The sequence below is a fragment of the Lagenorhynchus albirostris genome, chromosome 8 (genome assembly GCF_949774975.1).
Source record: "Lagenorhynchus albirostris chromosome 8, mLagAlb1.1, whole genome shotgun sequence".
NCBI classification, from domain to species: domain Eukaryota; kingdom Metazoa; phylum Chordata; class Mammalia; order Artiodactyla; family Delphinidae; genus Lagenorhynchus; species Lagenorhynchus albirostris.
The window spans coordinates 72,438,586-72,455,734 of NC_083102.1; the positions used below are offsets into that span (position 1 = coordinate 72,438,586).

The 17,149-nt window shown below is 34.8% G+C and overlaps 1 protein-coding gene across 1 annotated transcript in view; it reads left to right on the plus strand.

Moving 5' to 3' along the window:
- ITGB8 (integrin subunit beta 8) overlaps positions 1 to 17,149 on the plus strand; it is a 91,371-nt gene that overhangs the window by 37,708 nt on the left and 36,514 nt on the right. The window contains exons 3-6 of the mRNA XM_060156149.1: positions 5,308 to 5,479; positions 14,163 to 14,409; positions 15,810 to 15,975; positions 16,557 to 16,715. Of these exons, the coding sequence (XP_060012132.1) occupies positions 5,308 to 5,479; positions 14,163 to 14,409; positions 15,810 to 15,975; positions 16,557 to 16,715 (744 nt within the window). The remainder of the gene's footprint in view (positions 1 to 5,307; positions 5,480 to 14,162; positions 14,410 to 15,809; positions 15,976 to 16,556; positions 16,716 to 17,149) is intronic.

Consider the following 17,149-nt stretch of genomic DNA (forward strand, 5'->3'; position numbering starts at 1 on the left):
TTTTATAGTCAAATAAAGAGAAACATGTCCTAATAACAAACTTTATAGTAAAACGATTATAATGTGTTCCTTCCTTCTTGGCTCTAAACTTGTATTGAGTTTTTTCTTTTGTTGGTAATCTTCAATCAAAACTACCTTATATAATAAGTTTCAATGAGGAAGCCAACTGCTAATTTGGTTTTTTTTTTATGAGATTACCTAGGTAACTTTACAATTATTTATGTAGTTCCTGAGAATTGAAACAAACAGACCTTTAATGGCCTTTTGCTTGACATGAAGAGAAATCTCTAGCTTTTGCAGCCTCTGATTTAGATGAAAAAACTGTATCTACCATTAGCTTTCCAATCTCTCCTGTTATTACTTGTCCTTTTATACATCCCCCAAGAGGAAACAGAAATATGAAAAGTAGCAAAGGATGATGGACATTACTTTCTTCTATGCAACAAGTCAGGAAAAAGGCAGGGGAGGGGATCATGAAACAGTAGCCATGTCTTCCGGAAGTAAGCAGCCCTCCTACTGACAGCCCAAAGGCTTCCTGGACGTACTCTGGGCTTTATCGGTCAGAAAATCAGATGTCACTCAAAACTAGGCAGTGCTTTGCCAGAACCCATGGAGCCAGGCAATGTCATAGAGAGGACAATTCCACAGTTTCCAGGACCAATCTCATTCCCTCCTATGATCCAAATGACCAGACAGAATTCACTCTTTTCTCTGAGCCTCCCTTTCCGCATCTCTATAACCTTGAGTTTGAAGTTTACTTCCAGTTTTTCCTTGTCAGGTATGTTTTACATTTGTTGATATGTTGATATTTCATGACCCTCACCCAACACTCCGTTTTAGACCTCTACTGCATGACCAAGGAAGATCATTAGAGTTGTGAAGACTGTGCCAACTTAACTTCAGCTCCTGAGAACTTTAGTGACTATAGTTTAGAGGGATTTTCAAAAGATGGTTCAGAAACCCAGTTACCAGCTAAATGCAACACGCCAGCCATATAGAATGTCAGTTTCCAGAGAGCACCCTTCTCCATCTCACACCTCTACTGGCATGAAAAGTCTGGAGAGTCACAGTTATGGGAGGAGCAATGTCAGTCCTGCCACGGAGGAGGGATTTTGTGTATTCAGAGGAATGGGTGGTCAAATTGAAGGAGGTAAGCCAAGGAGGAAACGTAGGCTGGCTTCCAGAGGTGTCTGCTGTTGGTCCAATCCTCAGAAGGGGATCTCAGAAAACATCCAGAAATGACTTGGCTGTTCATATCCCGAAATATTCTTCTATGTGGTGCAGGGTAGTCTAATTTATGTATTGACAAAGCAGGCTCTGAAATGCGATCAACTTGGATTCAAATCCCAGTGCCATCCATTTCCAACTATGTAAACTTGGCCATGTTAACCTACCCACTCTGAGCCTCAGTTTTCCCTAGCTCTAAAATTGAAATAATAACTGTAACTATGACACACCGTTGTGAAGTTTAAATGAAACTGTATGTGGAAGGCATTTAGCACACAGGCATTGCTTAAGTTACTATAAGAACTATGGTGAGACTCTAGAGCAATTCATTCAGACTTAGGAAACTAAGAAAATTGCCTGTGTTAAGAATACAACGTCAGGGGAAGCAACCCATGTTAGCACTCAGTCACTGGCCATATCATTAACAGAAGGAGCTGTCCACTCCCTACATGCTGACCTGACACCACTGAAAGGAAAAATGCAATGGTTAATTTTGAAAGATTGCCTACCATTTAGTCACATATGCAACTGCTGGTTTTATTTCTCAGCCAGCAAGAGAAGAGGGACAAGAAAGAAAGAGGCATTTTTTTCTCTGTTCATGATTAGAAAAGATAAACATGACCAACTTAAGCCTGGTTTGTATAATTCTCAAAGCTGGTCAAAAGTAAAAGTTCACTAGAAAATTTACACAGAGTATAATCAATTTGTCTGCATTCTTGTGTGGCATGTCAATCTGCCATTCTGTATATTTTGACTTCTCTTTCTCTCCATGCTACATAAAAGGAACTGGAAAATATTTAGGATAGACAAAATTGTATCAATATTACCTAGTTCAATGCCTCATATTCATTTTAACATATGTGAAAGACTGGACATAACATATGTGAAAAAAAAGATGACTTAACGTATGTGAAAGTTTTGAAGACTTCTCCTCTTCTGCCTGATATGTCAGATACAGGTTGTGATTACATAGTCAGAAGTTTACAGGGCAGCCTTGGAGCATAATTAAACCAAAATACAATACAAAGGGCATTCACTGTCAAAAAGGAAGATGAAGGAATTCTTTCATTTCTGTACAGATTGCCATGCTTGGAGGTTAGAAAGACTCAGAAACGAGTAGGAGAAAAACCTTTTCCTATTTATATCTCCAGACTATTACATTAAATGGATGAAAGTAACAATTGATGAGAAGCCAACCAGGGTAACTTTCTAACCTGGGCTTTTCATTCTCAAATAGGTTTTAGACAGCTGGAGTATAAGTTTGCTTGAGTATTTCTTGTAGAAAAAGTAAAATATAAGAATTAGAAGACATTAAAATGACACAAAACACCAAAAGTTAAAAGGGTGTGGTTTCAAATTCTTTTCCTTTATACGGAGTGGAAAGTAGGCCACAGTGGGTAGGGGCAGCATTCCATTCTTTATTTTGATGCCACGATCTTTTCTTCCCTTTTCAAACCTAATTGTCAAATTGGCAATGTTTTTCTAACTTAGTTTTTACAGTAGAGTAAAAACAGCCATGCTGATTCAGACACTGCAAAACAAATGATATTTTTTTGCCTATTTCAGCAAAATGATTTGACATTTAAAGGTCAAATGGCATAGATTGATGTATAGTTGCAGTGAATTAACCACCTTCCCCTCTTTTTCATTCTGTATATATAAATCACAAAATTTCCAGCTGAAAAGAAAAATCAGAGTTATTTGTACTTTATTTCCTTTCCTGATTTGAAGGCTTGCAGTTTTTACTTAAATTAATTAAATTAAAGCGCATGTGGCCCTTGGTCTGTGGCCTTCATGGGAGGCATGAATGAGCATACATGTACCAAGCCTTATGCGCCCTCAGTATTCCCCAGGCTCTGGGACAGCTGAGATCCCTCATCCAGCCCCTTATATCTAGCAGTACATGCCACCTTTCTCTGAGGAGCTCCAAGTTGTTTAAAAACTAAATCTCACATTCAGAACCTCTAAGTTTTAACAACAGATAGGATAAACTTGGAAATGAGAAATTAAGGCTTTAAACATTTTAAACTTCAGCAAGCAAGGTCAATAGCAAGGCAAATCGAATTCTTCTATTCCCATGAAGTCATTCACCAATGACACCTGGAGATCTTGACTGAAAAGAACCTATTCTCTCTTGTCTTTTTTTAAAACAAATTTATTTATTTATTTTTTGGCTGTGTTGGGTCTTTGTTGCTGTGTGTGGGCTTTTCTCTAGTTGTGGCGAGCGGGGGCTGCTCTTCATTGCAGTGCACTGCCTTCTCACTGCAGTGGCTTCTCTTGCGGAGCACGGGCTCTAGGCACACGGACTTCAGTAGTTGTGGCACGTGGGCTCAGTAGTTGTGGCTCCCGGGATCTAGAGCGCAGGCTCAGTAGTCGTGGGGCACGGGCTTAGTTGCTCCGCAGCATGTGGGATCTTCCCCGACCAGGGCTCGAACCTGTGTCCCCTGCATTGGCAGGTGGATTCTCAACCACCGTGCCACCAGGGAAGCCCTCTCTTTTGTCTTTTAAATTATATTTATATTGCAACTGTGCACCACACTCTAATTCAGGATCAGTACTGTAAAGGGTCACATAGTAAAATTTTTTGTGCCACATACTATCTCTGTTGTACATTCTTCTTCTCCGTTTTTATTGTTTTACAGCATTTAAAAAATGTAACAAGTATTTTTTAGCACTCAAGCCATACAAAAACAAGCCATGAGCTGTGTTTGTCCCACTGTCTCTAGTTTTCCAACCCTTTTTCTAAATTGAGAGAAGAATTAAATTAAAATCTTTGTATGAATGTTTTTATATTGCCTACCACCATCCCATCTAATTCCTCACCAGTGCCAAGGATCTCCTTATTCATAATTAGTGATCTCATAGTCAAGTAATATTAAACGTGAATATAATCTCTTTTCTCCATAACCCTATGACATTCTGTGCTTCCCCTAAATTTAATGCCTATGATAATTACATTTACTTGCTTAATGGCTGAATTCACTGATGGTCTGTTGACTCTGATAACAGGGACTCTATCTGTCGTGTTCCAGTCTGTATCCTCAGCACCTAACAAACTACTGTCCCTGAGTAAGTATTCAGTCAACATTCTTCGATTGAATGAGTAATTGATCAGAAACCCAGTTCTCTGAATCGGTTAAACTAGATGAGGAATGACTGAATGCCAGATCAAAATAGCCACATCCAGGAAGATCACTAAGCAAATATCCCAAATAATTCAGGCCAACATCATATATAATAAACTATATTTCTATACTTTTCAATACATTTCCTGTTCTTAGGAAAAAACCTGAATGGTTACATTCAAAAATAAAAATATCAAATCTTTCTCAGTCAAGATAAATTATATTTTAAGCTTGCTCCATTAATTCCAAGTTTAATGGATGGCTATTGGATTACCATCAACTAACCAGTGCTGAATGGTAATGAAAGTTCAAGATTCTGTTCAAAATCAGGAGAATTTGAGCTGCACTTTTATATCTCCCAGTCTCATTATGAGCATCTTCCTTGGTTTACTGAATTACAGGCTGTTACGTGTATAAGAAGTTGGGGAATTTTTAGTCTAAGAAATATAGATTTCCAATTCATTCTTTTATGAATTTTCAGTACCTAATTAGGCATGTGATTTCTAAGGACTTGCTCTCACATTCCAAACATAATAGTATATAGTAAACATACCAGTTGGGTTCTTTGAGAACTGAAGCTTACATGTGGAACCACACTGAATGGTCTATTTTGGCTAAATTTTCTTTTGGAGCAGTATTTCCAAAGTAAAATATTTAGAAGGAGTTAAGTTGGTATAATTTTAAAGTGATCAGTTAACAATATTTAAAGTACTTAGTTTAAATCTCCTTTTTAATATTCATTTTCTTCTTTCAAAATAACATTTAGAAATTAAAGCTTTATTTAAGACAAATTTGCCAGTATTCTTATTGGAAACATGCAGCTATTCTTAACAGTTGTATAATTTGTACAATATTGGAAGATGGCTTCTTTGCAGTGTTCGTTATGTGGTTTTCTTTGGTTATAACTGAGATGATATGCACTAAAAACATCAGTGATTTTCCTTCTTTTAAACAGGATTTCATTTCAGGTGGATCAAAGAATGAACGTTGTGATATTGTTTCCAATTTAATAAACAAAGGCTGCTCAATTGATTTGATAGAATACCCATCTGTGCATGTAACACCAAGTGAAAATGAAATCAATACCCAGGTGACACCAGGAGAAGTGCTGATTCAGCTACGTCAAGGTATGGTTATTTTCAAATAAATCAATGATGATTCTTCATTTGAAATTATATCTAGCTTTATTTGCTCATATTTAACATTTTATGGCAGGCAGTATTGCTACAGTAGAAATAAGAGTGGGCTCAGAATCAAGAAATCAGAATTCTAGTCTTTCTTATGCCTATAGCTAGCTGTGTGGCCTCGGACACTCTGCAAACCTGACCACACTATATTATAATTATGTGTTTCCAAACTTGATCACATTGTACTGTAATTGTGTTCCTATGCCACTGCCAGCTCTGGAAGAAAGAGAACATGTTTTATTCCACTCTGTTTCTCCAATGCCTAACAGAGTGCTGGCATGTAGTAAGCACTCCATAAGTGTTTGCTGAATTTGTTAGTTGATTAATTAGTAAGAGATGTGAATTAAGCTAAGTCTTAGAGCCTGTGTGATAAGCTTGTAACAGAAAACTATAATTCATAATTATCATAATTAACTTGAGCTGATTTGGCCCCTGAGAGTAACATACGCTTTTCCTCCAATACTTCTCTTATACTTGTCCTTCCACACCAGTGTATTGCACATGTAGCAGGCCACTGGAAATTATTCATTTTCTCCAGTGCCAGAGAATCCCAATGAACTAACTACATATGGCAAGATAAGTTCAGGTACAAAGATATGCATCACTCAACTAGATACATTTAGTTTTAAGTGGTATGCGATTGCCTTCAAGCCATCATTATTTCATTTTGGGTGGTCTTGTCCTGTCATTAAACTTTTGAATAACCATTATCAACATATGACCTCCCAATTCCAAAGCTGAGCTATTTTTCCCAGACTCTTGGATTACCAAAATAACGAAATCCATTTCTTTCTTGGCCCTAGGCATATTCCCAGCTTCCAATTAAAACTGTGCACTTCACCATATCCAACAATTATACAGCCCAGTATGGACATAAATGAGTGACAGCTGGAAAGGGGTACACAAAAATTAAAGTAACTAGGTTGGTAAGATTATGACACTTGCCACCTTCTATTGCTGCCATAGCAAAATACCACACACTATGTGCCTTAAACAACAGAAATTTATTTTCTCACAGTTCTAGGAGCTAGGAAGTCTAAGATCAAGGTGCTGGCAGATTCGGTTTCTGGGGAGGGAGAGAGAATGACAGACAGACAGAAAAGGAGCTCTCTGTTGTCTACATATAAGGGCACTGAACCCACCATGAGGACCCCACCCTCAGGACCTCATCTATATCTAGTCATCTCCCAAAGGCTCCATCTCCAAACACCATTACATTGTGAGTCAGGGCTTCAACATAGAAATTTGGCTGGGGGCGGGCAGGGAGGGGGCAAAATTCAATCCATAATTCTTGATATATAAAATAATGTTTTCAAAAGCTATGAAATATTTTTAGAAATTAATTATATTTTATACAAGAAAACTGAACTCCAAAAAGTGAAACTGTTTTTATAGGCCAACATCTCTGAACACCTCGCAATAAAATTTAAAATCAATACAAGAGGATAAACAAATATTAAATAATAGAGAAACAAAGAAAAGATTTTCCTAAATAAGTTCTATCTCCAAGAATAAATCAAAACTCTAGTCATAGACTATTTGATAATAACAATAATAACAACACACATCATAACATAATGGTATGTGTTCAAAGTTGCTCTCAGGATAATTCAAAACTTTAAATGCTTTTATTATTAAAGAAGAATGAAGCATCCAGATAAAGGTATAGAAACAACAAAAACAAAATAACCGTAAGGAAAACAAGAGGAAGAAATTCATAAGTTAAGAAAAAAAACAAAATGGAATGCAAAATAGAAATAAAAAATTAAAACAAACGTATAAATCCAAAATCTGGTTATTTGTAAAGCCCAATGAAATAGACAAATTGTTGGCAAAGCTAATTAAGAAAAAAGGACAAAAAGCAAATGACCTGATTATACAGACCATAACCAGAGAAACAAATATTGGGTAAAAAAAAACTTTAAGAAAATATTAAAAATGGTAAAATGCATTAAATGTGGTAAAATATATAAATCGTAATAATACAGATAATTTTCTAGGAAAATATACATGACTAAAATTGACTCAAGAAGAGGGAAACCCCTAAGAAACCTAATAAAGATATAAGAAGTTAAGAAAATTATAAAAGAAACTCCCCCTAAAAACATTAGGTCTAAAGGATTTCATGGGGAGAAATGATTTCATGTTCCCCTAAACATTTAAGGAACACATTATCCCGATGCTACATAAACTCTTCCATGGTTTTAGAGAAGGCTTAGAAGCTACTCAATTTTTACAAGCTTATCATAACTCTAGTATCAAATCCCTAATAACATTTTAAGAAATCAAATTAAACTGCATGTGATAATAAGAGCAATGTCACCATACAAGTAGATCTAACCTAGGGTAGTTGATTGTCTTAAAATTAATGTATTTTTATCATCTTAGTTTGCCAAAAGAAGAAAAATATATATTGTTATCTCAATAGATGCCAAATATCATACAAAAAAAATTTAGTATCCATTCCTGCCCAAACCAAAACTGAAGACTACTTCTTTAATATGTATTAAAATCCTTCTGAAAGTTTTACATAAAAGCAATCAGACAAGAAAACCAAGTAGGTGTTATCAACATTTTGAAAAGATAAAGCAAAATTATCATTATATGTTTACCTGGAAATCCAGGCAAATCAACGAAAACTAACTATTAAAATTAAAAATAAAAGGCCATGGCAGGAAATTTTTTAAATATTCAAAAATCAATGAATTTCTTATATAGTATTAAATATAACTTAAAAAGGGATCATTTCAAAGCAGCAACCTAAAATGTAAACTGCCTAGTGATAAACTTTCTAAAAAATATGTAGAGTCTATTGTGCTACGTAAAAGACAGTATGAATAGATGCAGAAGAATTTTATGTTCCTGAATAGGGAAACAATATTATAAAAATAACAGCTTTCTATAAATATATTCTAGTAATGTAACAAAATCTAAGTGAATCAATAAATGTAAGACAGTCCCAATCAAATTTAAATGCAGTTTGTTTAAACAAATCTTCAGTGATAGTCATTATACATGTATCTATCTATATCTATCTATCTATCTCTCCATATATATAACAACATATTTATTTAGGATACATTCCTAGGAATAGATTTACTAGGTCATGTATATTACCAGATTATTCACAAGAAAAATTCATGTCCAGTTAGGCTTTCAAGAGTCAACCTCACCCATTCTCATTCTTTTTAATCTCTTCAACTTGTTAAGTGTAATTAGTCTATTAGCTGTTTTCTTTTGTCTTTTTCCTATTACTAGAAAGCTTGAATATTTTTCTTAAGCTTATTAATTATCTTTATCTCTCCACTTTGTGTGTGATTTGCCCCTCCATACAAATTTGCTTATTTTTCTCATTGAATATTAATTTTCAACAGCTTACAGATGAGGCTTATTATATATTATTTACCTCTAAAAAATGACTAATAGCCTTTAAAAATGTCTTGCTCTTTTTTAAATACTTGAGATTTGAAAATTACAAGGTGCATTTTTTTATACTGGTATGTTACTTTTAAATTTATACACTTAAATGAATTTAGTCTGTTCTCTTCTGTAGACATAATGGTGGCTGAATCCTCCTGAGACTATAAATTAACAGTTCAAAAGTTGGGAAGTTATTTCAGTGCTGTAGATAAGCAATGGCAGTAATGGTAACAAGGCAGGAGAAAAATGGCCAGACTTGAGAGATAATCTGGAGGTTTCATCCCCAGGGATTGGTGATTGATGAGTATGGGAACACCTGGGCTCTGGCTCGAGCATCTAGGTGAGGTGGAGAAGGCTGCTCTTTGTGGAGGGGGTGAGTCTGAGTTCAAACAGACATCTTGAATTAAGGTAGTGACTTACCCATTAGGTGTTCTGGGGAGAGACAGAGTTGGAGATAGAGAAGCTGGAGATGTCAACATGAGGTAGTAAGTGAAGGTAGTATGAATGAGATCATGGGAGTAGGAGAATCAAAACACAAATGCTTAATGTCTATGTCAATCATTATAGGGTTTGATTTTAGTCAATTCTCCAATCCTCATGAATTTCTGTGTGAAAATAGTTACTAACTGTCTAACGTGTATGTTATCTTTCCAACATAGCTATGACAGAACTATATTTTTATAATCTGCATATATAGCAAATAATTATTAAAATAGATTTAATAAGTTCACCTAAAAGTGCATCGTGGCATCAAAGACATGCCAGCTTTGGGGCATAATATATAAAGCTGTATTTTACCAACTCCAGATATATAGGAACCTCATTCCTTAAAATGTAAAGTCCTTTGCACCCTAATATATATATAAGAGTTGAGGGTCTGGTATAATGAATACCTAAGTGTAAAATACATTTATTCCCTAATATTAATTTTGATTTATTAGATTTATTTATAGATAACCACTTTATTCTTACCTGATAAAAATTCATGACGTTCAATGTAGCATTTATTAAGGATTTTAAAAAGTTTTTATTTTTAAAAATAAAAATATTTCCATTATATCATATACTAAGTTTTTAAAGGAATGTTAGGGCTATATAAAATATGTATATAATATATATAATTGAATATTTTAAATGAGATTTTAAAAAGATATTTTCTTTTACTTTTCACTTCTTAAACTATACTTTTAAAAATTTTTACCTATCAATTTTATGGAAAAATAATAACAGAAATAGGCGACTAATCCTAGTTTATGTCCCCTAAGAACAGTGAAATGAAATGAAATCTTTAGGAAGATAGGTGAGAGAAGATAATTCTCGATTTCTGTTTCAGAAGTAATATAATGTATATGACAAGGATGAGTATAATTTGTACTTCACTAATTGAAGAAAAGGTTTCACACTTGATTCACTTTAATATTTTAAAGAAAAAAAGTTCTTTAGTGTAGCTTAATTTAAAATGTAAGATTTTTCAGGTATTCTTCTTGAATTCAAAACTTTTTTCAAAAAACCTAAAAATATAGAGTCATGCATTTTTCCTCCTCAACACCTGGCACATATCCCCCATTTTATCCCACACAGAAATCCAGAAATGTGCTGGAATCTGTACCTTGCTGTTTCAAACTAGTCTAATTCTTGGGCCTTCTCCTTCCCCTGCTCAAGGATAATGAATAGAAATTGGCAGCTCTTTCCTCCTGCTACAGTTCTCCATATTTTCTTATGGTTTTTCAGTTTCATCTTATGCAGAATATTTCTTAGTTATCTTTTCTTAATATCCAGTCATGTTTGTTGTAGCCAGCTCTTCAGAGATGCTCACACCATTATTTGAGTGATTTAAAACTCATTCGAACAACTTTATTTTTTTGGTCTATTCAAACCAATATTGGCAATAGCTCTAAGTAGGTCTCAACTTTCCTCCAAGTCCTCTTTCTTATTCTATGTCACAGACTCTTTTCTTGCCTTTAAAGTTAATCAAAGGAATAGGACTTGAGCCTTTAGAATCTCAAATTATGAGGATGAAGCTTTCCTGGAGATAATGTAAGTGGTGGCATAAATATTTTGGGGGCCAGATGATACTCTTTTCCTCTTATAGAGAGAAACTATTTAAGATCTCCCTAAACTATGGGAAAGAAGTTATAAATATTAGCTTCTTACTGTGGTATATATATGGGCCTTTTGAAATGCTGTATCAAAATATTCTTCCAATATAGTTTAAAGAACATTTATGAGTGGCTATGCATGTACCAAACCCAGAGGCTTCAGAGATAAATAAACAGTTCTTATCCTAATGTTGTTCTATCTAATGTTAGATACAACAGTTCTATCTATCATCTATTCTAACATTAGAATAGATCTAATGTTAGAATCTAGTAATACTAATGGTAATAATTACTAATGTCTATATATTTACTGTGTACCAAATACTGTGGTAAATATTTTATATGGATCACTGCACTTAGTAGCTCTTACCCACTAAAAGAATCCACCCCCACATAGCTCCTTCTCTCAGAGTAGCATTTAAGACCATTGCTGCTGGAATTTATATCACAGTGGTGATGGCCGCAGATATTGTCTTATTTTTAGATGTGTTTCTTTCTCATTCGATATATTCAAAACCTCTTTAATGTCATCTTCCCTTTGAGCCCAGTGTTGGTGGCACCCCAGTAGGAACTGAATGGCGATTTTATCCAGGGACATGGTATCCGTGTTCCCATGAAAAGATATTTCTACTGCTTCCAAGAGAAGGTTTCTCCATCATATATAATTATCCAATCCAAAGCCAACTTGAGAGCATAATGTGGGGAGTGTCTCAGGCTCATGGGCAAAATATGGTAATCTAAGCTTGGCCCCTTCAGCTTCCTCCTTAACAAGCAGAGTGGGGTTTGGGGTCAGCCTATGTAGGGCTGCCCACCTTAAGCTTACTACTTAAAGCTAGAACCTTTTAGGAAACTCAAGTGCCTTGCAGTTTAAAAGTAGCGATTATCATTCTCTCCAGCGATGAGTAAAAGGCCTGTGTACAGAAAGATTCTCCTTTCTCCTTTAGTGAAAACTTGTCTTACTGAGGTGTCAGCCAACGCTGAGGTCTTCAACTGACCCAGGTACATGTGCTAACGCCAGCATCTATGTAATCAAAATCGAGCTACAGCAGCCTGCACCCTCTAACCATGGCCATTTGGCAAGGCTTCCTAAAAGCCCTCTTCTTTGCTGAGGTCAGTGAGACTAGGATTCGCTTGCTAGGCTATGAGCAGCTGACCTGTGCTGAAGGCTCCTGTGTGGCTAGCATTTTACTGGAGCTCCCTGAATAGCTCAGGCCTCCAAGGCCTGTGCTTTTGCTGATGCTATGTAGACTCTGCCTGTTGGCTGAGATAACCAACCAATAATATAACAACTCACACAATACGCTGAATATCTGGTACATTTTTCGATGACTCTATAAAAATAGGCAGCCATTCATCTTTAGACAGAGCCACCATAAACTATAATGATCCATCAAGATGAGAATACCATGTGGCCAGCTCCTAATGCCTTCAGCCATATGTCCAAGTCAACAGTTAAAAAACAACTACACAACTTTAAAAAAATTTAAAATTAAATGCTGACCCACACATTAAAATTCAAGCTCCTCCACATGAACCACACTCCCCAATACGCTCCATTTCTATTTCTCATCAATCCAGCCCTATCTACCAGATTCTATCATTCTTCTGAATTAAATTTCTCTACCCAAATTGCAGGACACTTCCACATGGGCAGGATTTTTCACCAGATACTTGGAAAGCAGAGCCAAATATATGTTCACTGGAGGCAGCCCAGCTCCTAAAAAAAAAGGAGTGTAAGAATTGACTGGGCTGGGCTATGCAAGCCCAATTTCTCCTCCCAAACTCTTGGGCTGAAAATCCAAGAATGTTATAATAAAAAAGTTTCCTGCATTTAAAGGCAAATTAGGAACAAGTAAATAGCCCCTTTCTCCCATAATTAATATTACAAACCAAAAAACCTTACTATTTTTAATACATTCCATAATCTGGCTGAAGAACATTTGATTTGTGAAGTAAGTTTTAAAATATTGCTATTTTTAAGCATATTAAGACTGAAAATATGATTTGATAAATTGTAAGATTCCTTTAATAAGTAGATCAGGCTACCAATTATGTATACAAATTTGTATTTATTAAAAAATTTTTTACACTCAAAATATTCCCCATGTGCAAATAATTAATGACTTACAAGCATTTGCTTTATTATTTAAAAGAGTAAAATTCACAAACTTCCTCTATTTAAATTGATAACTTTTCATCATGTACTTCAAAAAGTTAAATACAGAAGTACTAACTCTGTAGGGTACCAAATCCTTGTATCACTTGATAATGGACAGAAAACTAAATAAAACTGTATTGCAAAGACAGTTGTCTTTTGGAGGCTCCAACAATTCTTATGGTGACCCTCTCTACTCATCCAGTTTCTTTGCCCCTGTGATCCCTCTTCAACATATGTTTATCATGCACCCATTATGCATTGGACAAATGCTGTCCCCTACATTGTCTTGGTCCTCAATGTGGCAATGCTGCATATCATTCTTCAGACCACTGTCTCATTTCCTCTTACAACTAACTGTTGGGGAGAATCTAATCAAGTAACATGATGAGGTAGGAATTATTTTGAATAGCTTAATGTACTTCTCAGTACCAGAGTTTTCACATCTCATATGTAAATATACCTTAACCCCAAAGAATGAATCTACACCTGCATCCAATAAGGGGTAAATTTTCTTAGAATACCTTTCTGGCTGTCTTCATACCTAAATGCGACCTGAAAACAAGCACAGACACCTACTCTCTCTTATGATAGAATGCTGCTTGCTGTTTGTGCTGTGCTTTACTAGACACTAGAAATACAGGTTCATATGGTGATAAATAGATTACCTATTACATTTATGTTGAGCTGGTCTATTTGTTATTATCTCTATCTGCCCTATAGAATTACGAGAAATGCACTGTAGAAGGTGGAGACTAAGACATTGGTATGTCTGGGATGGTACAGTTTCCAAACTGCCTTGAAATTATTCTGGAATATTCCCAATTTCATTCATTATGCACAAATTTGTGATAATTGTTCTATACCTAAAATGTGACTGGCTTATTGATAGCTTAACCTGAGATGTTTAAAATGAATACTATACTATGTTTGTCTTTCTCTGAACTAGGAGCTGAAGCTAATTTTATGCTGAAAATTCATCCTCTGAAGAAATATCCTGTGGATCTTTATTATCTGGTTGATGTCTCAGCATCAATGCACAATAATATTGAAAAATTAAATTCAGTTGGAAATGATTTATCTAGAAAAATGGCATTTTTCTCCCATGACTTCCGCCTTGGATTTGGCTCATACGTTGATAAAACAGTTTCACCATACATTAGTATCCATCCAGAAAGAATTCATAATCAATGCAGGTATCTAATATTTGACTTGGACTTCCTAATGCTAAACAAATTTAAAATCTTATAAAACCTCATTTTGTTTTTAAATCAAAGACTTACTAAATTTTATATTTTTGTTTTAATTAAATGATAAATGAAAATATGTATAGAAGAAGTATGTTTCTATCTGAAAACTTCTGAGACTGAAGGGTGGCTTTTTACTTTATATTTTTTCAAATATCATTCACTTAGTTTCTATTACAAAAAACACAAATAATATTAGTAATTTTGGATAAACCTCCAATAATCAGGCTACCATATATATATATATATATATATATATATATATATAATACGTCTTTGAAACTTCTGTATTCCTTTTTTGATTGATCCAAATTTGCTGAATTAAGGTTTATCAAATTTAAAGTACTTATTTTGCCAGTATTGCATCTGTATTTCCATTACTGTATTGTGACTGTTTATAATTACATTGCTTATGATGTGATTTCAAACAAAACTCAGCTAGCACATGGAGGATAGGTAGGTCAAAAGAGAGAATTCGTTTGCTAGAAAGAGCCCTTTTTCTTATCATTTTGGAACAGCATATTCCCTACTATGAAAGGAAAACAGACCTTTAAAATATGAATTTCTCACACGATACTTAGCCTGTTGAATTTTCAGAGAGAACTATAAATGTGTTCAGTTCTTCCTTAACAAAACATTTCATTTTATCGTCTTCTTTCCTACTTTCATGAATTGCCCAGATCACTTTACAGTATATACTCTAATTTACCAAAACAACTCTGCTTTCTGTTGTAGAGGAACAAGACTGATGCCTCTCCACATGGAGCTTCACACACCTTCTCCCTGAATACAAATGCACCTGAGGAATGATCCTTACCTTTGGGGACATTATGGAATTCTCAAAACAATTTTAATGAATTTTGACCATTCATCAATAATTCTACACCAAGCATCACTTTAAAATTAGCAAAATATTTTAAAATATCTAACAGTAGTATAATATTTTAACTAAATTCCTGAAAACATTTCCCAAAAAGTGTTTTTCAGCTGTTCCATGGGCAAATGTGATAGGAAATCACTGTAAATTTTCATCTCCTCTTAAAAATTAACAGTGCATATTAGCATAATAAAAGCCCTTAGGTGTCCTATATTAAACATGTTTAATCTTCTTTGTGTTTTGACGACCAAGGCATTATATTGCTACATGCAAAGAAATATTCACCAATATTGAGCTTTTCTCTGATTTTATAAAATACAGATTTTCTCTAATAAAATTTTCTTGACAAAACTAAAAAAGGTATTCCCTTCTCACATCAACCACACACTTTTACTATGACCATGAGTAGTATTTTGGATCTTTGAAGGATGCATAGCAAAACAGAATTTGCATTTCTTCTTTACCCATATAGTGACTACAACTTAGACTGTATGCCTCCCCATGGGTATATCCATGTGCTGTCTTTGACGGAAAACATCACTGAGTTTGAAAAAGCAGTTCACAGACAGAAGATCTCTGGAAATATAGATACACCTGAAGGAGGTTTTGATGCTATGCTTCAGGCAGCTGTCTGTGAGGTAAGAAGTTTCACATTATTGAATATTTGCTCAGATGAAAAATTCTCCAAGAATTTAGGATTTTTCCCTTTGATTTATGGAGTGAAAACATAGCATAGAAGAATACATTCTTCTCCTATCTGTTATTTGTCACCAGTATTATTCACTTTGGTATGTGTTCAGGACAGAGGGGCTAAATTAGGAGAGGGTTATAAATAGGAAAAGATAAAAGGGAAAGAATAACTTATGCACTTGGAAAATCATTTCCAAAAGTGCTGCTCTTTTCACTCACTACTCTCCAAGGAAAAAAACAGAAGTAGCTTGTTGTCCTACTCACATCACAGTGGGCAGTCTGCACTTCATAAACCTGGCTTGTTCCTCCTCTGTGGAACACCAGAAGTCTCTAGCCAGGAGATAGTGTGGTCAAACGGCTGTGGAAGAGGATATACAAATAAAAGTTAATGCTATTTATGAAACAGCACTGAATTTATGCACATCATTCTAGCCTGACTTAATGTTTTAAATTTAATGTTTACTTGAAATGAAGACCATAGTAAAGATCTATGTTATTGTACAAGATCTAATTACACGTTTATTTTAAGAGTCATATTGGATGGCGAAAAGAAGCTAAAAGATTGCTGCTGGTGATGACAGATCAGACATCTCATCTTGCTCTAGATAGCAAATTGGCAGGCATAGTGGTGCCAAATGACGGAAACTGCCATCTGAAAAACAACGTCTACGTCAGATCAACGAGCATGGTAATACAGCAACAGCCTATTAGTAGTTATGACTTTTCTGGTTATAGTATAAGTTTAAATTGGCAATTCAGCTGTTCTTGTACCGAGAAATTACCTAAAGGATCATGATGCAGAGTCAGGATAAGTCATGAAAGACAAGTTACAGAACAATGCAGTCTATAAATTCTGCTCAATAAAATATAAGGCTGAAATACTTTGATAATATCTAGTAGCTGACTCTCTAACATCCTACAAAGCACTGTATAATTTATGAAAATAAGAGTGATAGAAGAGCTTACTTTTTACTCAACTGAAGGACCTTAAAAGGAAAAGAGCATATACATATACGTTTGCCTTACTAGTTTACTTATAACTACTTCTACAGGGTTAGTATTGAAAAACATATTAGAGATTAAGAAGAACGTATTTGGCTTGAGGAATCCTCGCAGTAAAAT